Raw genomic sequence first — 25,960 nt, forward strand, 5'->3', positions numbered from 1 at the left:
ACCCCCGAGGCACGGGGAGAACATGCAAACTCCACACACACAAGGTGGAGGCGGGAATCGAACCCCCCAACCCTGGAGGTGTGAGGCGAACGTGCTAACCACTAAGCCACCGTGCCCCCCTTTGACTAAAGACTAAGAAATAAAAATAATTTCTTTTCAATAAAAAAAGAAAAAAATCTAAGAAATTTGGGTTGAAATTTCCAAATAATTATCAATTATTGAAATCTAAACAAATAGCTAAAAAATTGAAATAAATGTAAGAAATTGAGTCCCAGTGACAACATAAAGAATCACAGAAAGATTACAAATCAGAACTGTTAGAAGTCTGCAAAGTTTGAAATAGATAAAGACGGGATATAATGGGATAAAATGTTCATATGAAATGCCTAGAAATGCTGCCCGAAAAAAAAACTCAAAACAAAACTCAATTAACTTCCAGTGTGAAAGATGAAGACTCTCTGTCGAGTCTTCCAGTGATATCTGCAATCATAACAGCAGCTAAAACGCTAGCAGGTGACGCTCTGTGTTTCACATTAAGGTGATCATTATAAAGATTTACAGTCTTTAGATTGTCACAAGGCAGACTGAGCCGAGTATACACCCCTCTGAGCTTCCTTTCACTTTGACTGATTAAACTTAACTGCTGTAATGATAAAAACAGTGGAAGAAGCTGTAAGCACTGGATAGACACAGGGCAGAAATGAAACAGATCTAAAATAGGGTTAACTGAGTGGTTTAGCTGTGGCATTCCCAGAACACTGGCACATGACTCTGCAAGCTGAGCTATGAGCTGACTGACCGGTGTGGAAAACATAGCTGAAGGCATGCCAAAGACTCAATATGCTCTTATTTCATTCTCCTTTTCCACAGCAGGCCTCAATAAATCAGCTTCAACCCGGACAACAAACAGCATAACACTACAGATATATTGAACTAATTGTTCTTCTGATAATATCTTAGTCATTAGTCATGACCTCCAACGCTGCATAAGAAATAACTAACACTAATCTGGAAATACTAATAATAAATCCATAACTTCAATCTAATACTCACTCTTTTGAGTATGTAATCAACAACATAACAGTTATCACTAACATTAGTTAACTAGCTTGTTGCAAAGTGACTCGCTGTTATCTGCTGTTGTTTAAACATATTGTGAATATATGTGGGTGCACGGTGGCTTAGTGGTTAGCACGTTCGCCTCACACCTCCATGGTTGGGGGTTCGATTCCCGCCTCCGCCTTGTGTGTGCGGAGTTTGCATGTTCTCCCCGTGCCTCGGGGGTTTCCTCCGGGTACTCCGGTTTCCTCCCCCGGTCCAAAGACATGCATGGTAGGTTGATTGGCATCTCTGGAAAATTGTCCGTAGTGTGTGAGTGTGTGAGTGAATGAGAGTGTGTGTGTGTGCCCTGTGATGGGTTGGCACTCCGTCCAGGGTGTATCCTGCCTTGATGCCCGATGACGCCTGAGATAGGCACAGGCACCTCGTGACCCGAGGTAGTTCGGATAAGCGGTAGAAAATGAGTGAGTGAGTGAGTGAATATATGTGCCAAAAAGAAAAGCAATCAGCCATGGTGTAGAACACACAGTGAGAAAATACTGCCTCTTCACAAGAAAAAACACCAGATTAAGTTTTACGTTAAACAATTATGAGCTAAATTCCAAAGTATTAATGGTATCTTGATGATATAGCCGTCTCTCAGCATGAGATACAACAATTAACTGTGCAAACTCTCCGTCAGATGTTTTGTATGGTTCAAACTCAGGTATTACCTTACAACTTTGGTGCCGCCTCGAGCGACCTGCATATCAACCACGCAGCCGGTGCTGACGGTGGACGCCACGTTGATCTCTGAAAACTCAGCCTGGAAAAAAGTGAATAAAAATTCGTGTTTTAGTGAACATTTGATTCAAGATTCAAGGTTTTTATCTGTCACAATGTACAGTATACAACCAGAGTAAAATAAAATCCTGATCTGCTTCTCCGTAGACTGTGGACATACAGTATAAATACACAGGGGGTAAAAGTGGTGTACAAAATGTACAGGTGTGTTACACGTAGTAAGAGATTTCATGATCGGATACACATTAAAAATGAGAATACAGTACTAAGAGTTTGAGGTGTAAATGCACTATAACCAATAATAACAACAGCACTAAAAAATGCACTGAGTTAATAAAGCTTGCACTTATATATACAGTCTATATGTATGCATATCTAAGCCTTTCACAACATTCAGCTATTCTTCATATACTGTACATTCCATGTCTAAAGACATAAATTTGCTAAATTAATCTTATATATGTATAGTAAAATCCTAAAACATCTCTTTTGCAGAACTCATTGAAGAGTGTCTTACTGTTAGGAACCAGGACAAATTGAGTTAGTCTCCTCTACTGCCTTCCAGCTTGGAAAAAGCCATGTGACAAGCTGTAGCCAAGCAACTCCAATGACTTAATCAAATGCAATAAATAACACACAGTGGGATACACGCTTGCCTAGTCCACAATCCAGACGGACTAGAAAAAAGAAACTAAGGTTATAAATGACTTGCACTAAATTATTTGGTGCAATATATTATATATATATATATATATATATATATATATATATATATATATATATATATATATATATATATATACAAGAAATAAAGAAATAATTAAGCAAATAAAATAAAGCAACAGATATTGTCAAATGAGCGAGTAATAAAAATCAAGCCCCGTCAATTAGCCAACTGCATGATTTGTTTACAGTGATTATTATTATTAATAGTATAGTGATATTAATATATATTTATATTTCAATTAACACTTTACTAATTGACTTTATTTCTTGTGATTCCTACAACATATTTATTATTACAATTGCACCACCTTGTTTGATGCATCCTGAATTGCATTCCACTGTTATATAAATTACAATCATTCCAGCTTAAGGTGCAATATTTAAAGAAATTGATGGCAGTGGTGTTGTGTTGTCTAACATGTGTGTACTGTAAACTGTGTAGAATGTAACATGTTGTGACCAAACACCAAGAGAAGAGATTCCTAATACATGCAAACATGGTGAATAAATATGGTGAATAAATGGTAAATAAATATGGTGAATAAATGGTGAATAAATATGGTGAATAAATATGGTGAATAAATGGTGAATAAATATGGTGAATAAATATGGTGAATAAATGGTGAATAAATATGGTGAATAAATGGTGAATAAATATGGTGAATAAATATGGTGAATAAATGGTGAATAAATATGGTGAATAAATATGGTGAATAAATGGTGAATAAATGGTGAATAAATATGGTGAATAAATGGTGAATAAATATGGTGAATAAATGGTGAATAAATATAGTGAATAAATATGGTGAATAAATGGTGAATAAATATGGTGAATAAATGGTGAATAAATATAGTGAATAAATGGTGAATAAATATGGTGAATAAATGGTGAATAAATATAGTGAATAAATGGTGAATAAATATGGTGAATAAATGGTGAATAAATATGGTGAATAAATATGGTGAATAAATGGTGAATAAATATAGTGAATAAAATTACACTGATGTACAATAAATAGATTTAAAAAACTTCAATAGACTTGGGTAACTGTACTGATCTGAATACAGGACTATAATGTTGTTTGGTGTAGCTAAGAAATATGTGCTTGTCCCTGGAAAAGTGATACGCAGTCCACTGTGCACTTAAATCAAATATACATCGTGTATGGGTGACACACACACAGATCAAATTCCTTTAAGGGAAGTACACAATAACATTTTCTGTGACCATATAAACTCCAATAGCAGGACCTTCCTGGACAAAAAAAAATGGTGGAGCCTCTACACCAACAGTGATCGTCTAGCATGCTAAGAAAGGGAACCATCAGTCAACCGTGTTGGCTGACCAGCACAGAGCGAGTCACATCCAGTGAGCCCCTTTTGGTCGAGGGATGAGCAGTGCATCAGCATGGGGCAAACAGTGTAGGACCGAATTCATGCTACCATAGTTACTGTCAGGGAAACACATTCAGGCTTCTCTTGGACCCGTTCCTCGACTGGGAAAAGAAAACAGGAAGGAGTCCGTGTAGACAATGCACTTGCACTGTTTTCCCTCCACTTTCACCAGCACTGCTATCAGTATTGATGTCATCTGGTGGTTGAACTCTGAACTCTTGAAGTCACATGAGCAGTAATCAACAATCCTCAGGTCAGAGCAGTGAATCAAAAAACACACCAAAAATACTCATTGTGTCATGCCTAATGGTTTTTGGGTCAACTCATAGCTCATAGCTGGTAAATGAGATAATCTGCATGATGCATACTGTAGCATTTGGTTTACAGCTACAGTACAGGGGGTTATTTAGTATAAAAAATAAAACATCATTATTAAATAAGGGGAGAAAAAACCCTGTTTCTGAGCCGCTGTGAGGCTCTGAGAATCCGGTAGTAATAAAAATTCACCTCATAGTCACCACTTTGGGTTAATAGGGTCAGAACTGGCAGGAAATGGCCAGCTCTGATAATTAATGTCACAAGTCATCATACCTCAGCTTTAGGAATGAAAAAGGAGCGGGTAACAGTCCTTCAAGTTATGAGCTGAGGCCTCCATCTCTATGGATCGGACTTGTTTGTCCAGCTCAATTTGGAGGCTCAACACCTTGAGTTCTTCAGGGTCACGTACCTCATACTTGGAGCATGAGGTATATATTAACCACTGCATACCCGGAACACTCTACAAGACCTGCTGGTTTGGAGACGCTCTGACCCAGCCACCTAGACATCACAATTTTGCCAGGGTTAATATCCTTATGTACTCTAGCCACTTGATATTAGATGCCTTCAGCGGCAGCCTTTATTTAGTCACATATACATTACAGTGAAATTCTTTCTTTGCAGATCTCACCTTTAGGGTCAGAGAGCAGGGTCATGATACAGTACCCCAGAAGCTCTGAGGATTAAAGGCCTTGCTCAAGGCAGTTGCGACAGCTTGGCAGTGCTGGGATTTCAACCATGATCTACAAGGGAATTGAACCCTGATCAACAACACAGAGCCTTTATCACTTAAGCCACCACTGCCACTTTACCTTTGCGGCATTTGGCAGATGCCCTTATCCAGAGCGACTTAGGTTTTTTTTTTATCTCATTTTCATACAGCTGAGCAACTGAGGGTTAAATTAGTGTAGCAGCTTTATGGACAGGGGATTCAAACTCACAGCCTTCCGATTGGTAGTCAAACACCTTACCCACTATGCCACCACATCCTTCTTGCCCATTTGTTCCTGCTTCCCACGGACTGAACTGACTGTTCACTTGCTACCTAATATATCCCACCGCTTCCTAAGTCTCAATGTAATGAGATAATAACCTGTTATTCACTTCACCTGCCAGTGAATTTAATGTAATGGCTGATTAATATATGAGCAACAGAATACTAAAAATAAATGCGTAAAAAAAAAAAAAAAAAAGCTTAGTAACCTACATGTTCTTTACTTCTAAAAGGAAAGCTATCAAAAATATCACTGACATTAATTTCTTAGACAAACTATTAATAGTTAGGAGTAGACTTTAAGATTCGGTGTGTTTTAACAGCAGACAAGTTGGTATTGTGCCTTCAAAAACAGCCCAAACTATTTTAGACTGAAATTTTTTTTTATCTATTTTTACATATTTATACAAAGATTTATGTTTCTACTGTATATATGAGTGCTGTCAAGGCTCAGCTCAGGGTTCAGGCCAACTGGCACAGAGAAGGCCCTGACCTCAGGATGATCAAAAGCCTGTCGAACAGATGTTTCCACTGACATATTGTTTAAGAGGAAGAATGAGATGTCAGATCTGAGAAATGTCTCAAGTGAAAATGTCAGAATTGCTAGTGTACATTTCGTAAAATATCAAATTGGGAGACAGTCATTCTAAAGACGGGGCAACACATTGTAAATAGTGCAGAGTGCCTTCAGTAGAAGTGATATAAATAGCATGGAAAGTGAATTCAGGAGTGGAAAACAAACAAACAAACAAACAAACAAACAAACATATAAATAAATAGAGACTTGCAAAAAAAAAAAAAGTCAACAGATCTAAAAAGATTGATTTATACCAGTTTGTCGATATGTATTATCTATAAGCACAACCCCACAAAAAACCCTAAAAAATGATGTCTGCATAATTATTTAATACTTTCAGAACAGTACTCAGTAGAACCAGGTTTAGCTGCAGTAGTTAAGTGTGTATTTTGTTAAGTTTCTAAGTTTGCAGATTTGCTCCAAGTTCTTTATATTTGTTGGGATGAAGCAAAGAGTTTCAGTCCTAAGAAAAATGAACAGAATAATGTGAAATGAATCTTCAACTGGGGGGCACGGTGGCTTAGTGGTTAGCACGTTCGCCTCACACCTCCAGGGTTGTGGGTTCGATTCCCGCCTCCACCTTGTGTGTGTGGAGTTTGCATGTTCTCCCCGTGCCTCGGGGGTTTCCTCCGGGTACTCCGGTTTCCTCCCCCGGTCCAAAGACATGCATGGTAGGTTGATTGGAATCTCTGGAAAATTGTCCGTAGTGTGCGAGTGCGTGAGTGAATGAGAGTGTACGTGTGCCCTGTGATGGGTTGGCACTCCGTCCAGGGTGTATCCTGCCTTAATGGGCAATGACGCCTGAGATAGGCACAGGCTCCCCGTGACCCGAGGTAGTTCGGATAAGCCGTAGAAGATGAATGAATGAATCTTGAACTGATTCACTCTATTTTTGTGGCTGGAACAAAAGAGTTACCATGTTTACCATGTTTGGAATTCAGAGGAAACATGGCATGAAGCCAGTATAGCATTACAGACCTGAAACACTTCTAAAGTGCTAAAGAGAAACTTTGGGAATTGGTTCAATCATACAGGCCAACTCAGGCATGCAGTACCGAGCCATCTACTGTACATGCCAGACTGGATTTGATTGTTGTGCTTGGCTGGAAGCATTAGCAACCTGAACCCAGACATTTTGGAATGACAAAAAAAAAAGAAAGGATCCAGGGCTACAATGACAACATGAAAATCTGACATCATGTAGTTACTCTGACCACCAAAACATGTAGTGACATAAACATGTAGTCGCCAACATCACTGGATAAAGGACTTTAGGAATAAAACCCTTGTTTAAATATTTAACAATTAACAATCAGGTACCTTCGAGTCCATGTGGCATAGTTTTATTATTTTCCACACTCTGACGTTCCTGTTTGAAAGAATGTAGCTTACATATACAGAACACATTCCAGAAAGTTCTTATTCATTGCTATAGAAGCTGTTAAATAATGAAGCTTTAGCTTTAATGTTATGAAGTTGTTTCTCTACCAGGCATCAGACACAATACAGACAGATTTATTTATTTATCAATCATATAAGTGCAGGATTGTGTATTGTGGGTCCAACAGAAAAAGAGAACAATGGAGGAAAAAAAAAAGAAAAAGAAATAGAATATCTGATCCGAACTCCATCTCACAGGCAGAAAATCCTCTCAGTGCTCTGGGTGGTCTCGAGCTCGAAGCACTCTCCGAGCTGCTGGATGCCTCCTTATAAGGTAGCAGGACAGAGCGGTGATAATAAAAAAGCAAGCACATAGCCACACGCTAATGGGTAGGAGAGAGTACAAAAGAAAAAAAAAATCATGGATTTTATTTTAGATTTCTTTTATGGTGAGTGTTTACAGGTAACTGATAGACGGCACTCCGGTATGACATAAGAAATAGCTGAAGGAGGTCCATTAACAGTCCACTAAAAAGAACCAAACAGTGGGCATCGTTTAACAAGGTTGTGTGTAAAAGGTTCAGGCCACACAGAACGATATGTCTGTACTTTTATTCCCATCCGTTTCGGTAATGATGATATTCGTCATGTATATTTTAATCAGTGTTAATCAATGTAAAGTTATTAACACTACAGCTGAATTTCATTTAGTGTCATTGACAAAACTACATAAAAGGCAAAGCTCAAAATAAATAAATAAATAAATAATACTGTACCTCATTGTACATTCGAATAAGATTTTTAATAAGGCACCTGCTGGTAAGTATAGAGGATTATGATGAACTTTACTGCATCTCCGACTAATCCCCCAGCTCCTGCAGTCGTCACTGACTGACCGTGTTATAAGCTATGATTAGATCTATGTACAGTATGTATGTATTAATGTAAGTATGTTTATACAGTAGGTATGCATTTCATTTTTGTATGTACACAAAAGTGTGTTTGTGTGTGATGTGTGTCATTTTATCTTTCATTCTTTTTTGTCCTTCACTCCTTTGTGTATAGATTATTTTATATCTATATAATCTATATATTATAGATGAAGGTTGTGTATAGATGATTTATTATATGATGTCCTGTTATCAGAGGATTTCTAATGCACTTCTTTCATGTTGCGTGGAAATACGTGAACTGGTTTTGGTCAAAATAAAAAAAAAATGCTAAAAATGGAAAAGAAAGGAAATTTTCTCAGAGTAATTAAAAAAAATTATAAATAATCTTTAACAGAATGTGTGTGTGTGTGGGGGGCACGGTGGCTTAGTGGTTAGCACGTTCGCCTCACACCTCCAGATTTGGGGGTTCGATTCCCGCCACCGCCTTGTGTGTGTGGAGTTTGCATGTTCTCCCCGTGCCTCGGGGGTTTCCTCCGGGTACTCCGGTTTCCTCCCCGGTCCAAAGACATGTATGGTAGGTTGATTGGCATCTCTGGAAAATTGTCCGTAATGTGTGATTGCGTGAGTGAATGAGAGTGTGTGTGTGCCCTGTGATGGGTTGGCACTCCGTCCAGGGTGTATCCTGCCTTGATGCCCGATGACACCTGAGATAGGCACAGGCTCCCCGTGACCCGAGGTAGTTCGGATAAGCGGTAGAAGATGAATGAATGAATCTTGATGAGTGAGAGAGTGAGTGAGTAACAGAATGTGAAAAAGCTACATTTCAGAGATAAATGAGAGACAAAAGACACGTCCAAACTCATTTAAGATTGAAGGTTTATCTGAACTAAGGTTATCGTTGTCAGTGTGGCCGCCACATGTCACGGTTATGCCGACTTCAGTTTCCCGTCAGCCCCTAACCCTCACCGGATCACGTCCCATGACTGCACCTGATTCACCTTTCAAATTAATGAGCATTAAGATTTTGTTTCTTAACGTTACCTGTTGTCCTTAATGTCGCTGTTTCCGTTTGGAAAATTGTATGTAGTCTGTATAGTTATAGTACTGTACAGTGTTTTATTTTGTATCTGCTGCCTTAATAATTAGTGCCTCAGTCATCACATTTAGATCACATAAAAAGAAGCCGTCAAAGACACATGGGCTCGTAAACCCCGTTTACTTTTTGCTTCATTCCATTCAGCTCTGTGGTCCTCACTTTGGTTACGTCATGAAAGTATGAACCGTCAACTGAGCACTTGAGTCTGTTTAAAAATGCATTTGGGACACAGCAATAGTGTTTTAATTCAACTAGTGAGTTGTGGAGTTCTGGGAAGTAGATCAAAAGAAATGAATAGAGCACAATCGTTACGCATAAAGGCAGACATGGTGGAGTGAACTATACAAACAGCTCGGGGAAGACCAGCATCGACAGAATAGTGTTTTTAAAATGGAAAAAAGTCTTAATAAAGGATAAAGGACTTTTTTCCTGCTGTATTTCTGACATTTTATCCAGTATTTTAATGCTATGGTGAGTTAAAATATGTACATTAATGTCTCCCAGAGCCATCCAGGACAGCTTTTTTTTTTGGCTATGCAATACTGTTGTGGTGCAAAATGTGCCATATTATTTAGATCCAGAGAAAATAAATAGCAATCCATCACATTGAAGCATTACTGTGTGTCCTCTAGGTGTCAGAATAGAGCTCAAAGTAGATCGCTGTCATATAAGCTTTAAAGAAAAACACACTTATACTGTACAAATATCGCATATTCTAATTTTATAATTTTATTCATGTCATATTTCTGTCACTATTTAAGATGTTATCCCTGACATCAAGACATCAAGAGTTGGAACTCTTTACCACAGTTAAAGGGTTCGCTTGGGTGTTTGCAATTAGAGGTTTAAACAAATTGCTTTGTGGTGTTTGCAATGACACACACAGTAGACACACGCTGTACAGTACAGTCATTCAGCCTGATGTTTCTACTGAGGCTGACAGGGGTGAAATAGTTTGCAAACGTGTTTTGTTCACTCCTTTCCCAGACAGAAAGATGTGACCGCACCAACAACCACAAAGCAAATGTGCAGCTTTTGAACTTTTCCTTCTGCCTGCCAGCTTCGATCACCCATTAAATCCCAGCAGATCCTTTCAGAGACAAACCGTGTCTTGCCAATGGCTTGCAGATGGATTGCAAAAGTGGTGAGATGTTATCATTCTGCTTAAATAACAAGTGTCTAGACTGGGTAACGCTGCATACTGAAGGCATTGGCAATGCTGGTGTAGGCGTAGCAAAAAAAAAAAACATGCAGTAACTGAAGGACTACTTACAGGTAGTCTAGTGAATACAGGAATTTGTTTGTTATTTTACATTCACATGAAGTTATTTAGGGGGGCACGGTGGCTTAGTGGTTAGCACCTTCGCCTCACACCTCCAGGTCTGGGTTCGATTCCCGCCTCCACCTTGTGTGTGTTGAGTTTGCATGTTCTCCCCGTGCCTCGTATCCTCCGGGTACTCCGGTTTCCTCCCCCGGTCCAAAGACATGCATGATAGGTTGATTGGCATCTCTGGAAAATTGTCCCTAGTGTGTGATTGCGTGAGTGAATGAATGTGTGTGTGTGCCCTGCGATGGGTTGGCACTCCGTCCAGGGTGTATCCTAGTGTGTTTGTCCTAGTATCCTAGTAAATTGTCCCTAGTGTGTGATTGCGTGAGTGAATGAATGAGTGTGTGTGTGCCCTGTGATGGGTTGGCACTCCGTCCAGGGTGTATCCTGCCTTGATGCCCAATGACGCCTGAGATAGGCACAGGCTCCCCGTGACCCGAGGTAGTTCGGATAAGCGGTAGAAGCGGTAGAAGATGAATGAATGAATGAAGTTATTTAAAAATGTGTGTGTATTACTGGGAGATAAATCTATTCAGTATCATCAGAGATGAGCTCTGCAAACTTATATGAAACCTACCTGTTCAACACGGATCTCATATTCTCCGTTCAGCTTCCTGCCTCGGAAATATTTAGCCCTGGAACAGAACAAAAGAGAAACCGATGTTTAATAGATGACACTTTATTCGTTTATCACTTTATGATTGATCACACAATCATTTCTAAAATATGACGTTCGCTAAAATAGAGGTTCACTTCAGTCTCGTTGGAAGGCAGGTGAGAACAGGATTTCCACGGTTTTTATGTCTCAATAAACAAATTGTGGGGGAAAACCAGAAGCTTAACACACAATCAATAAGTACTCAAATTTTTATTTCTAAGAACTATGTTTTTTTTTTTTTACATGCTTCTGTTTACTTAATGGCATTTGTCTGTCAAGCAGACCATACTCCAACCAACTCCCTACTGTGGAACCGGTCATTTAGAAACTGACCTGGTGAATGACTAAACCATACTGTTTGTAGGTGAATCACTCCGTGATTCATCACCTCTGACACTATATAGTCATATAGTCTGTTGGCCATAACACTCATATGGTTGTTTAACATCTCATTCCTACAACAGATTTGGTCTTTATAATGATTTCCACTCTTCTGTGAAGGTGTTCCACTAGATGTGTCTCACAGGCGCATTAATGAGATCAGACACTGATGTTGGAGTGTGTCTGTGGGGATTAGTGATCATTCAGCTACAGGAGCATTAGTGAGATCAGACACTGGTGTTGGAGTGTGTCTGTGGGGATTAGTGATCATTCAGCTACAGGAGCATTAGTGAGATCAGACACTGGTGTTGGAGTGTATCTGTGGGGATTAGTGATCATTCAGCTACAGGAGCATTAGTGAGATCAGACACTGGTGTTGGAGTGTGTCTGTGGGGATTAGTGATCATTCAGCTACAGGAGCTTTAGTGAGATCAGACACTGATGTTGGAGTGTGTCTGTGGGGATTAGTGATCATTCAGCTACAGGAGCATTAGTGAGATCAGACACTGATGTTGGAGTGTGTCTGTGGGGATTAGTGATCATTCAGCTACAGGAGCATTAGTGAGATCAGACACTGATGTTGGAGTGTGTCTGTGGGGATTAGTGATCATTCAGCTACAGGAGCATTAGTGAGATCAGACACTGATGTTGGAGTGTGTCTGTGGGGATTAGTGATCATTCAGTTACAGGAGCATTAGTGAGATCAGACACTGATGTTGGAGTGTGTCTGTGGGGATTAGTGATCATTCAGCTACAGGAGCATTAGTGAGATCAGACACTGGTGTTGGAGTGTGTCTGTGGGGATTAGTGATCATTCAGCTACAGGAGCATTAGTGAGATCAGACACTGGTGTTGGAGTGTATCTGTGGGGATTAGTGATCATTCAGCTACAGGAGCATTAGTGAGATCAGACACTGGTGTTGGAGTGTGTCTGTGGGGATTAGTGATCATTCAGCTACAGGAGCTTTAGTGAGATCAGACACTGATGTTGGAGTGTGTCTGTGGGGATTAGTGATCATTCAGCTACAGGAGCATTAGTGAGATCAGACACTGATGTTGGAGTGTGTCTGTGGGGATTAGTGATCATTCAGCTACAGGAGCATTAGTGAGATCAGACACTGATGTTGGAGTGTGTCTGTGGGGATTAGTGATCATTCAGCTACAGGAGCATTAGTGAGATCAGACACTGATGTTGGAGTGTGTCTGTGGGGATTAGTGATCATTCAGTTACAGGAGCATTAGTGAGATCAGACACTGATGTTGGAGTGTGTCTGTGGGGATTAGTGATCATTCAGCTACAGGAGCATTAGTGAGATCAGACACTGGTGTTGGAGTGTGTCTGTGGGGATTAGTGATCATTCAGCTACAGGAGCATTAGTGAGATCAGACACTGGTGTTGGAGTGTATCTGTGGGGATTAGTGATCATTCAGCTACAGGAGCATTAGTGAGATCAGACACTGGTGTTGGAGTGTGTCTGTGGGGATTAGTGATCATTCAGCTACAGGAGCTTTAGTGAGATCAGACACTGATGTTGGAGTGTGTCTGTGGGGATTAGTGATCATTCAGCTACAGGAGCATTAGTGAGATCAGACACTGATGTTGGAGTGTGTCTGTGGGGATTAGTGATCATTCAGCTACAGGAGCATTAGTGAGATCAGACACTGATGTTGGAGTGTGTCTGTGGGGATTAGTGATCATTCAGCTACAGGATCATTAGTGAGATCAGACACTGATGTTGGAGTGTGTCTGTGGGGATTAGTGATCATTCAGTTACAGGAGCATTAGTGAGATCAGACACTGATGTTGGAGTGTGTCTGTGGGGATTAGTGATCATTCAGCTACAGGAGCATTAGTGAGATCAGACACTGATGTTGGAGTGTGTCTGTGGGGATTAGTGATCATTCAGCTACAGGAGCATTAGTGAGATCAGACACTGATGTTGGAGTGTGTCTGTGGGGATTAGTGATCATTCAGCTACAGGAGCATTAGTGAGATCAGACACTGATGTTGGAGTGTGTCTGTGGGGATTAGTGATCATTCAGTTACAGGAGCATTAGTGAGATCAGACACTGATGTTGGAGTGTGTCTGTGGGGATTAGTGATCATTCAGCTACAGGAGCATTAGTGAGATCAGACACTGATGGTGTAAGAGTGAGGAGGTCTGGGGTTCAGTCTGTGTTCCAGTTCATCCCAAAGGTGTTCAGTGGGGTTGAGTCAGAGTCAGGGCTCTGTGCAGGACACTCCAGTTCACAGAGCTCAGGGGCTTCCCCATGCTGAAACATTGTCTGAGTCTCTTACAGTAACAGTGTGGAGAAGAACCACATATGTGTATAGGTGTGACACACATACTTTTTCCCATATAGTGTGTTTAATCTACAGCACTGCCCATTATATATAACGCTCTACCTTTAAAACTGAAAACAAACAAAATGTCAAATAATAATGATCATTTCATTGAACCATAAACAATCCAATGCAATGATAATAAAAGACTAACATCGTACAATCGCCTACATCCACACCTACAGAGCAAAAAATGTCTTAAGAAGAAAAAAACAGCCTTTCTGCCCAGAATGGATTACTTGCTGCATTACACTAGAGTGAGTCATGTGTTTGGATTAAAGCGGATATCTGTAGAAGGGAATAAAAAAAGAGTTTCTCTGCTTTAGGGTGCAAAACCAAGAATTACAACAATGACAGAATTCCAAAGAGATGGCATTGGCATAAATATAATAGATTCGCTTGAATTCAGTGCCAAATTCTTTGTGATGGTAAATAGATTCATCCTAGAAATGATCTAAACACTAAAAAACATGAAACATATGAGCATGAGATACAATTACAGTGTCTTTAGTGTCCATAAATTCTACAGGCTTTTTTGATAAATGTACTGATACCAAAATAAGAAAAATACTTTGTATTGAGTGTGAATGAGAGAGTGAGTGTGTGTGAATGAGTCAGTGAGTGACTGAGTGAGTGACAGAGCGAGTGAGTGTGTGTCTATGTGTGTGTGACTGAGTTAGTGACTGTCTGTGTAAGTGTGTGTGTGTTTGTGTGTATGTGTGTGTGAGTGTGTGTGTGTGTGTGTGTGAGAGAGTGAGTAAGGTTGTGTCTGTGAGTGAGTGTCTGTGTGTGATTGACTGAGTGAGTGTCTGTGTAAGTGAGTGAGTGTGTTGTGTTTGTGAGTGTGCATGTGAGAGTGTTTATGAATGAGTAAATGAGTGAGTGAGTGATTGTGAGTGATTGAGTGTGTGAGTGAGTGTCTGTGTGTGAGTGAGTGTGTGTGTGTGTGTAATAAATGAGTAAATGAGTGAGTGAGTGAGTGAGTGAGTGAGTGAGTGAATGAGTGAGTGTGAGTGAGTGTCTGTGTGTGTGAGTGAGTGAATGATTGTTTGAGATTGATTGTGTATGTATTTGTGTGAGTGAGTGAGTGAGTATGTAAGTGAGTGATTGTGTAAGTGATTGTGTGAGTGAGTGAGTGAGTATGTAAGTGAGTGATTGTGTGAGTGAGTGAGTATGTAAGTGAGTGATTGTGTAAGTGATTGTGTGAGTGAGTGAGTGAGTATGTAAGTGAGTGATTGTGTAAGTGATTGTGTGAGTGATTGTGTGAGTGAGTGAGTATGTAAGTGAGTGATTGTGTAAGTGAGTGAGTATGTAAGTGAGTGATTGTGTAAGTGATTGTGTGAGTGAGTGAGTGAGTGAGTGAGTATGTAAGTGAGTGATTGTGTAAGTGATTGTGTGAGTGAGTGAGTGAGTGAGTATGTAAGTGAGTGATTGTGTAAGTGATTGTGTGAGTGAGTGAGTGAGTATGTAATTGAGTGATTGTGTAAGTGATTGTGTGAGTGAGTGAGTGAGTATGTAAGTGAGTGATTGTGTAAGTGATTGTGTGAGTGAGTGAGTGAGTGAGTGAGTATGTAAGTGAGTGATTGTGTAAGTGATTGTGTGAGTGAGTGAGTGAGTATGTAAGTGAGTGATTGTGTAAGTGATTGTGTGAGTGAATGAGTGAGTGAGTGAGTATGTAAGTGAGTGATTGTGTAAGTGATTGTGTGAGTGAGTGAGTGAGTATGTAAGTGAGTGATTGTGTAAGTGATTGTGTGAGTGAGTGAGTGAGTATGTAAGTGAGTGATTGTGTAAGTGATTGTGTGAGTGAATGAGTGAGTGAGTGAGTATGTAAGTGAGTGATTGTGTAAGTGATTGTGTGAGTGAATGAGTGAGTGAGTGAGTATGTAAGTGAGTGATTGTGTAAGTGATTGTGTGAGTGAGTGAGTGAGTGAGTATGTAAGTGAGTGATTGTGTAAGTGATTGTGTGAGTGAATGAGTGAGTATGTAAGTGAGTGATTGTGTAAGTGATTGTGTGAGTGAGTGAGTGAGTATGTAAGTGAGTGATTGTGTAAGTGATTGTGTGAGTGAGTGAGTATGTAAGTGAGTGAGTGAGTGAGTATGTAAGTGAGTGATTGTGTGAGTGAGTGAATGAGTTAGTGAGTGAGTGATTGTTTAAGAGAGTGAGTGAGTGATTGTGTGAGTGAGTGAGTGATTGTTTAAGAGAGTGAGTGAGTGATTGTGTGAGTGAGTGAGTGAGTGAATGAGTGAGTATGTGTGTGAGTGATTGTGTGAGTGAGTGAGAGAGTGAGTGTGTGTGTGAGTGATTGTGTGAGTGAGTGAGAGAGTGAGTGTGTGTGTGAGTGATTGTGTGAGTGAGTGAGAGAGTGAGAGAGTGATTGTGTAAGTGATTGTGTGAGTTACTGAGTGAGTGATTGTTTAAGAGAGTGATTGTGTAAGAGAGAGAGTGAGTGATTGTTTAAGAGAGTGAGTGAGTGAGTGAGTATGTGGGTGAGTGATTGTGTGAGTTAGTGAGAGAGTGAGTGATTGTGTAACTGAGTGATTGAGTATGTGAGTGAGTGAGTGAGTGTGTGTCTGTGTGTAAGTGATTGTGTGAGTTATTGTGTGAGTGAGTAAGTGATTGTGTAAGTGATTGTCTGAGTGATTGTGTGAGCTATTGTGTGAGTGAGTGAGTGAGTAAGTGATTGTGTGAGTGATTGTCTGCGTGATTGTGTGAGTGAGTTATTGTGAGTGAGTGAGTAAATGAGTGAGTGAGTAAGTGATTTTGTGAGTGATTGCGTGATTGTGAGTGAGTGAGTGAGTGAGTGAGTGTGTGAGTGAGTAAATGAGTGTGTGAGTGAGTGAGTAAATGAGTGTGTGAGTGAGTGAGTGTGTGAGTGAGTGAGTGTGTGAGTGAGTAAATGAGTGTGTGAGTGAGTGAGTAAATGAGTGTGTGAGTGAATGAGTAAATGAGTGTGAGTGAGTGAGTGTGTGAGTGAGTGAGTGTGTGAGTGAGTAAATGTGTGTGAGTGAATGAGTAAATGAGTGTGTGAGTGAGTGAGTGACTGTGTGAGTTATTGTGTGAGTGAGTGATTGTGTGAGTGATTATGTGAGTGAGTGAGTGAGTGAGTGATTGTGTGAGTGAGTGAGTGATTGTGTGAGTGAGTGAGTGAGTGAGTGATTGTGTGAGTGAGTGAATGAGTGAGTGAGTGAGTGATTGTGTGAGTGAGTGAGTGATTGTGTGAGTGAGTGAGTGAGTGAGTGAGTGAGTGAGTGAGTGATTGTGTGAGTGAGTGAGTGAGTGAGTGATTGTGTCAGTGAGTGAGTGAGTGAGTGAGTGAGTGATTGTGTGAGTGAGTGAGTGACTGTGTGAGTTATTGTGTGAGTGAGTGATTGTGTGAGTGATTATGTGAGTGAGTGAGTGATTGCGTGAGTGAGTGAGTGAGTGAGTGAGTGTGTGAGTGAGTAAATGAGTGTGTGAGTGAGTGAGTTATTGTGAGTGAGTGAGTGAGTGAGTGAGTGAGTGAGCAGGAGTGTGTATTTTAGTTGCTCCTGCAAGTTACATTTTTGAGTTTTATGCTTAATAAACCTGTGCCTACAGAGAGCTACAGTATCAGCACCTTAATTCACAAGCATTAAGCAGAACCTTGGGAATGCACTGACATGTCTTAGTGCTTGCTGAACTGCTGTACTCCTACACACAACAGTTTCTCTGCATTACGCTTACCTCACTGCTCCACACTCACAAATCATTCTGTGTGCTCATAATTCACACCAGGCCTCTGAAGGTCATAATAGACACTTACAATGTGTGCAGATTGATACAGTAGCAATACTTATGTCAATTCATGTATGTACTCATATGGGATACCATACAGTTTTTAGTGAGAATTTACAAAACTGAAAACATAACTGTCACAGTGCTGGATTGACTCCTGGATTGACTCGTGGATAAAGGGAATGTTATGTAAGTTTAAAGGACAAACTCAGAGAAATAAGATGTGTTCGTTTTGGTTAAACTCCGCCTCCCTTGTGCTTTCAGTACCAAACTGTCTGAGTGATGAAGACCTCACTAAGGAAATGATTAAAGCTGATTAGCAGACAAAGGCGGAAAATATTCGGAAAATATGCGAAAGTCAATTTGAGGCAGAAAAGAAGATTTAGGGCGTTTCAAAGAAAGTGACAGGCTGATAGAAGGAATGAGAGAGGGAGATGGTGGAGATGGTCTGGTGAAAGCTGATGTGTGTGGCATCAATGTGGCCCACAAAGAGAGCGGGAGCTGAGAACGGGGTCATGTCCATCAGGGGCTGCCTGGGTCTCCAAGCTACATGATTCCTCTCTTCTGGAATGCTCACAGAGGAAGAGAGAGAGAGAGAGAGAGAGAGAGAGAGAGAGAGAGAGAGAGAGAGAGAGAGAGAGAGAGAGAGAGAGAGAGAGAGACGATATTCGTCTGTTCTTAATGCAAAAACACTCACACTTTACACCATCTTTTGGGAATATGAATTCCTTTATACATTTATACATTCTATATGTCTCATTATGAATGAGGATGAATTAACACAAGACGGTATAAGCCACATAACGTATCTGATACGAGACCAGAGGAAGCTACTTCATACGGTAGTCGGTTTAAATAAGCCGTATTCTAGTCCTACTGCTTAAAGAAAATCCCAAAACACAAACTCAGGTAAAAATCATGTGTTGCACATTTCAGGTTTTAGACTCCAAATTATTTTGACATCTGGTTTGGAGCAGGTTAATGTTTAGTCCCTGTGCTGTGAAGACATTCCTTGCCAGTGCCCTCACGAGTAATTTTCAATAAATAGATGCTGTTTGGCTATTCGAGACACTGAAATAGTGAGCTCAATAAAGCCTCATTGTTATCAAAATGTCAAATTGGTCTCTGTGGCTAAATCTTTCTAAGCTGAGGTCAGAAATTCATTCACTGCTGACTTTGTATCTGTGAGCACGGCATAGACACGTGTACAGAAGTCTCTATTGTCCCGCTGACGTCGCCTTGGAGCGGAGTTTGTGTTTTTTGGATGTGTGAACAGAAAAGCTGTTCTGTACCACAGTGCAAAGCAGCAAAATGAAGGGATTGTTATATGACAAGTTCAGATTGCTTGCTAACTAATTAGGACATGTGCCACTTATCAGCATTAGCAACACGGAAGGATAGAAGATCCTTAACCCTGTCCGTGTGTCCAGTCTACAATATTACAGTATATCCGAGTCTCATTAGAACCCATTGACGTTTCACAGTCTCACGGTCTCACTGCAATGTGTATAGACTACATTGAAAAAGCAAAGGATAAAGACATCATGTCAAAACTATTGATTTTGGAGATCATTCAAACCAACCAGGCAAAACCATACTGTATCAACTGAGAAAACACAATGCTGTGCAACGGTATACAGTCTATTTACATTTTACCTTTGGGTTGCACCAAATGAACTTTTTCTTCATTGTGATGTTCACGACCCAAAGCTCTTGATCTTTATCTGCATGTTTGTATGCATTTTTCTGCTGCCACATGCTCGGCTAGCTTGATTAGCAACTACATGAATTTTCAGGTGTACAAGTGTTCCTAATAAAGTGGACATTACATCCACATGTTTTTCTAAGCAAACCGTTTATATGGCAAAATAGTTACTACTGTGTGTGCAAGCGGTCAGATACAGTATAACGCTCGAACAAATGACAAGAAAGAATTGTGCAATGCATTGTGAGTGTTCATTCAGTCATCCTTAGTAACTGACTGCCCAGTGATGTGGTGGTTCAAATTAGGCAACTAGTTATAGAAACAGAACTAAATTAAGAAAGCATTGTTGGCTGGGAGGTGTGGGGCACGGTGTTTTAGTGATAAGCCCGTTTGCCTTGCACCGGGGGCTAGGGGTTTGATTCCCTCTTTGTTACAGTGACTTACATTGTATCTCATTTAATACAACTGAGGGTTGGTGGACCTGGGACTCAAACTCACAACCTTCTGATAGTAGTCCAACACCTTAGTCACTAAACTACCACATCCCCCAACACATATGAGCTTATAGACAAATTTACATTTGGCATCTTTATCCAAAGCTAAGTACAGTAGATGAGGCCTTGCTAAAGGACACAACAGTGGCAGTTCGGTGGTCATGTGATTCAAACCCACAACCTTCCGATCGGTAATCCACCTCATTAACCCCTACGGTCCCACTTCCGCATGTTCTCCCTCTGTTTCAGGTGTTTCCACCTGATACTCCATTTACTTTCTACCAAAGACATGGCTTGTAGGCTGATAATTTACCTGTAGTGTGTGAATGGCTGTGAATGGGTGTGTGAGATAGACTGGCATCCTGTCCTAGATGTGGCCCGAGCCCCCTGGGATAGACTCCAGGCTCCTAGTGACACTGTAGGATAAGTGCTACAAAATATTGATGGCTTGACGAACATAACTGCATCATCGTAACTTGAGCGATGTGGCTGTGTTTGGAGATTAAATGCTGGGGTTTGAACTAGTGTTGTTTAGTGCTTTCACAATGTTACTGTAGATAAATCTTCATTCTTGACGTTGATTTCTTTTCCAGGACTGGATTTTATTACGTTTATATCTGGCTCCATCTGGTGCAGAGTGCTAGATATGTTGTACACAAATACAGGCCTTGTCAAGTTGGACTATTGCCCCACCCTGCTGTCAAAGGGATTCACTGCAGCTAGTGCTGCTCACAAGCATCAATACTCCAGCAGAACTCACTACTGATACAGCCACTACATCTTACTAGCAGAAATTTGTACTGAATCTAGTAATATATCTACTTTATATCAAAGTTTATCTTAAACTATGGAAAAACAGCACAAATGACAGAGCTTAAAGATGAACTATTTACCCCAGAAGCCAAAAAAAAATCAAATTAATAATAGTAATAATAATAATAATAATAATAATAATAATAATAATAATAATAATTATTATTATTATTATTATCTACTTAATTATAAGTAATAAATATTATTATTATTATTATCATTATTGTTGTTGTTGTTGTTGTTGTTATTATGAATTAATTCATTCATTTATTTATTTTTATTATTATTCAAAATTCTTGGGGAGATTGCTTAACTTGCTCTTGGGGAGATTGCTCATTTCAGAGTGAAATGATTACTCATTAATATCATTATTTTAAGTGCATCAGTGAGTTCTTGTCAGTCTGAAACATTACAATAAAAGATAATGATAAAAAAGACAGAAAGAAGGGAAAATACAAGTGTCATCACTCTGGTACTAAAAGGTTTATGCTGCGTCTTTAGACATTAAGAACTGATCTTAGATGTTTTTGACTGTTGGCAAGTAAAAATACCGAATATCGAACATTACACTTCTACTCACTTAACATATTTCTAGACATCTAGTCATTACAAATTAAATTTAATTGTTCTTTTCCTTCTCTCAAATAATTTGCTTCCATTTTTTTTAAAAAATTCTTAACAGTTCTGATTACAAGCATGAAATTAGCAATAAAAATGACTACAAATACGCTTCATAATGATATATTTCCTTATTTTTCTTCAACAAAGAAACACTAGATCAGATCAGATCGGATACTCTCAGGGTATCTTGATTAGCATGATGACATATTTTGCAGCGTCACGACTAATAAATGATAACAGGAAGCTACACAGCATGGAGGAGTGTCGCATTCGTCTTTCAGCAGCTTGTGTTTTTGTGTGTTGTTATGCTAATCCAAAGCTCCGTTTTTTTCTTTTTCTTCTTCCTTTTTTTTTTTTTTTAAAAGTAAATCCCTGCTTCAACCCAAACTGCTGCAAACAGCATGGCTCATTAACAGACGGAACATTAGCAGCGGGTTGTAAATCTCTACTGAGGCTAATGGTCTGTTAGGAGCTGCCTAAAATAAAATGTTTTCTTCCTAACAATTACTTTGAGAATAAAGTTCGATTCATTCGGCGACTTTATTTATTTATTTATTTATTTATTTATTTCTGTACACAAGTCTGCTGTTTCTCTATAGAACCATACAGGTGTCAAGTAAAGAACAAGTTATATTACAGTAAATCAAAGCTTTTAAATGATATTCAGAGTGCTTTAAATTTCTTTCTCCTTCCTTCTTTCCAATGCAATGAAATATACGAATCATTTTCCAGAGAAGTGCAAATCTGAGCTGGATGATATCATAACTGCACTGAAATATCTCTTACCAGTCTGTGTGTGCGTCGTCGATGACTAACAGCACTTTGGGCTTGCGGACTACAGGCTTGGCCGGAGCGGTACCAGCCGCTGCTGCAGCTGCTGTGTCCGCATGAGCAGCAGCTTTGGCCTGCACAGCACTGGCAATCTGAGCTGTCTTCACCACGCTGGAGAAAGAGCTGAGAAACGTGCCTGTGGAGGCGGGTTGAGGAGGCGGACATGGTGCTGCTGCTGCTGCTGGTGCAGCTGCTGCTGTTGCTGCAGGCGGCTGCTGACGCCTCTCCGTGGCCGGGGAAGCCGGGGAGCTGGTAGAACTGCTGGAACCGCTAGAGCCAGAGGGCCTCTGCAAGTCCATCATGTAGCCATTGGGCAGGTTGGCTACAAAGCTGCTGTCAGACAGACGCCGGCGCAAGTAGTTCATGGTGGTGCTGTTGATCGGCAATAAAGAGAATGGGCTGGGAGAAAAAAATAAGACAACTGTAAGCTCTAACAGTAGAATAAATCTATAAGAAATGAATAAATTGAATAAATGAATTGATGTCTTTTACTACCTCTGATTAAAACCAAAAGGTTACACAAGCTAATTGTGGTGTCTAATTTACAATAGAATCCCACAGCTTCAAGCAGAAACCATGGCGACCTACACCAACCAAACTACATCCTACACACTACAGCACTCAATAGGATAGCAGTGACACACCGCTGATATACTAACCTACTTTAATATGACAGAATCTGACTTAGAAGCCTACAGGGAGTCCATCTGAGACGAGGCAGATGTAAATACCTGTAGCCAGTATATCTTGTCCTCTCAGTATTATTAAAATCAAATCTTTATTGTTTTTATTGATCAAGCCCCAAACTATAGAGAAACACCAAGCACACACTTGGCTTTTCACACATGAACTAGTTCCCTGCATGATCGTAAACGCAATCCTGCATTTATGTTGCTCGTTGTTTCACACGTTTCACGTTTGTTTCATACTTTACACTGGATTAACTATTAATCCTGGCTCATAATCTGATGTTCCTTATTCCTTAACCATCTTCTTTTGCATATTCGCCCCATCAACAACAATGATTGGATAAATACAGCATGTGTCTGCTCAAAGTTCTGAAGAAAGTACAGGTCTGCTGTTCAGTGCTCGAGAAGGTATTGTTCTCTTTCACAGCTTTAACAGCATTTTTTTGTCTTTTTAATTTAGTTGTGTATTCGACCAGGCGTTCAGTGACCGGTAATTTTACAATGTCAGTAATTTCCCCCTTGCTACGGCGCACACTTCCACGATGTTCAGTGTTGCTACATCTTGGTTTTCACCTGATTATGAGACACAGAGGCACTGTTTCTAATTGTCTTTCTGTTGCTAAGCATCTAGTGGTAACATCCTAACACCACATCTTTTCACACTGTACACGTTTATCACCGCAAAGTTTATCACCGCAAAGTTTCATAACCCCTGGAAAAAGCAGTCCTAACCCTGCTAATAAATAGTAGTAGTAATAGTAGAGGGGGGCACGGTGGCTTAGTGGTTAGCACGTTCGCCTCACACCTCCAGGGTTGGGGGTACGACTCCCGCCTCCACCTTGTGTGTGTGGAGTTTGCATGTTCTCTCCGTGCTTCGGGGGTTTCCTCCGGGTACTCCGGTTTCCTCCCCCGGTCCAAAGACATGCATGGTAGGTTGATTGGCATCTCTGGAAAATTGTCTGTAGTGTGTGATTGTGTGAGTGAATGAGTGTGTGTGTGTGTGCCCTGCGATGGGTTGGCACTCCGTCCAGGGTGTATCCTTCCTTGATGCCCGATGACGCCTGACCCCGTGACCCGAGATAGTGCGGATAAGCGATAGAAAATGAGAGAGAGAGAGAGAGTAATAGTAGAGCAGTGCGAAAATTACTTCCGCTGTTTAACTTTTTAGGGCAGCACAGCAGACTGTCACACACCTTCCCTGTGTTTGGTTTATTATAGTATGAGTGAGAACCCTCCCACTCCTCTGATTGGCTTTCCTAGATTTGACGCCTGATTATCTGCGACATATCTGCTATATGACGTTTGGTGTATACGTGTACAAAAAAAAAAGCCATTAAATCCCACCTGAAACTGAAAAGACATTGTAGCCCCATCACTTTGTCACCATTAAACATAAATCTCAGAATACTGCAGCTGAGAATCTGCACTTTAAGGCAGTGAAGTTAAGACAGCACGTACATTAAAAACTTCAGTAAAGACAGCAGTTACATAAGCAGTCATTTAGGAGAAAGAACTGCATGGATCATTAGATTTGCATCTTTTAGACAGAATGAGGAGCTGCAGCAGAAACACTGAAGTTCCTGAAATCCTGTTTTCAGTGAGTCTTTACAAAACACAGAGCAGAGAGAGGAAAAAACGGCTCTGTTCTGCTCTGGCTAGATAAAAGACCGGCTGAATAGAGTGTTATGGTGCCTTGAATAGGGATGAAGAAGAAAGAAAGAACTGGGGAGCTGCAGGGAACTGGAGGTGAAAGATAAAGATTTGACAGGAAGACATGAGACAAGGTGCTAAGTGATGCAGTGCTGCTTTGTATAACGGCTGATGAAAAGCGAGGCTTTATGTTTAGTCTGAGTGGCACTTTCATTTCAGGTCATTTCACTGACGAAGCCAAACGGACTCGTATACGATAGAGTTTAACATTTCCGCAGTAGCGGTGTATAACAACAGCGTTTATAACTCACTCACTCACTCTCTCATCTTCTACCGCTTATCCGAACTACCTCGGGTCACGGGGAGCCTGTGCGTGATCTCAGGCGTCATTGGGCATCAAGGCAGGATACACCCTGGACGGAGTGCCAACCCATCACAGCGCACACAAACACTCTCATTCACTCACACAATCACACACTATGGACAAATTTCCAGAGATGCCAATCAACCTACCATGCATGTCTTTGGACCGGGGGAGAAAACCGGAGTACCCGGAGGAAACCCCCAAGGCACGGGGAGAACATGCAAACTCCACACACACAAGGCGGAGGCGGGAATCGAACCCCCAACCCTGGAGGTGTGAGGCGAACGTGCTAACCACTAAGCCACCGTGCCCCCCAGCGCTTATAACTGACTTACAATAATAAAACTAACTTTTTTCAAAAATAATCTGGTAACCTTTTGTTTAAACAGCTAGGCCTTAAGTTGTACTTTAAACATAGAAAAACTTTAAACTCTAACGAAAAATATACAGATGTCTGTCAGTTGACCTTGCTGTGACTTTGAGCCTGTTTGGATCAAATATAAAATGTAAACATTTCACCTTCTGGTTACAGTAACTCACTTCAATTCAATTGGATTTTATTTTATTTCTATAGAGCTCTTAACAATGCATACAGCCACAAAGCAGCTTTAAAGAAGTATCTAAATTTAGGAAATATGTTTAAAGCTTATTTATATATTTATACATTTCATGATCACATATGGAGATTCAACCACTTCTTAATATGATGCGGGAGCTTATGAGAATCCTCGATGGACGGATAAACAGATGGATAAACCAATGAAAAAAATCTTATGAAGCCAGAAAATGGGCCTGAACATGAACATCTCTGCAGGACAAACAGAAATAAACCTATTGAAGAAAAAAGTCTCCAAAGTCAGTTCCGTCACAATCCTACAGACCTTCAACCACTCCTACCTGAGATACGGTGCTAAATCTTACATGAATGAATGGGTGGATGGACAACCTGAGAAGATAATACCAAAAGAGATTTAACCTTGCTGTTTAGTAAACCACTCCTACACTGAATACACTCCTCTCACCTCTCAAGGCGAGAATATGTGGAAAAAATAGATACAACATGCTGTGCTTGTGTTCGCGTACACAACCAGAGTGGAAAGATGATACA

General features: G+C 40.4%; 1 protein-coding gene across 2 annotated transcripts in view; it reads right to left on the minus strand.

The window, feature by feature from the left end:
* The window catches only part of syn3 (synapsin III), a 98,506-nt gene that overhangs the window by 60,005 nt on the left and 12,541 nt on the right, over positions 1 to 25,960 (minus strand). For both annotated transcript variants that reach the window (XM_060889851.1, XM_060889850.1), the window contains exons 2-4: positions 22,105 to 22,548; positions 11,126 to 11,183; positions 1,773 to 1,864 (exon numbers count right to left, since the gene is read on the minus strand). In XM_060889851.1, the coding sequence (XP_060745834.1) occupies positions 1,773 to 1,864; positions 11,126 to 11,183; positions 22,105 to 22,514 (560 nt within the window). In that variant the 5' untranslated portion in view covers positions 22,515 to 22,548. The remainder of the gene's footprint in view (positions 1 to 1,772; positions 1,865 to 11,125; positions 11,184 to 22,104; positions 22,549 to 25,960) is intronic.

The sequence above is a fragment of the Tachysurus vachellii genome, chromosome 16 (genome assembly GCF_030014155.1).
Source record: "Tachysurus vachellii isolate PV-2020 chromosome 16, HZAU_Pvac_v1, whole genome shotgun sequence".
NCBI lineage: Eukaryota > Metazoa > Chordata > Actinopteri > Siluriformes > Bagridae > Tachysurus > Tachysurus vachellii.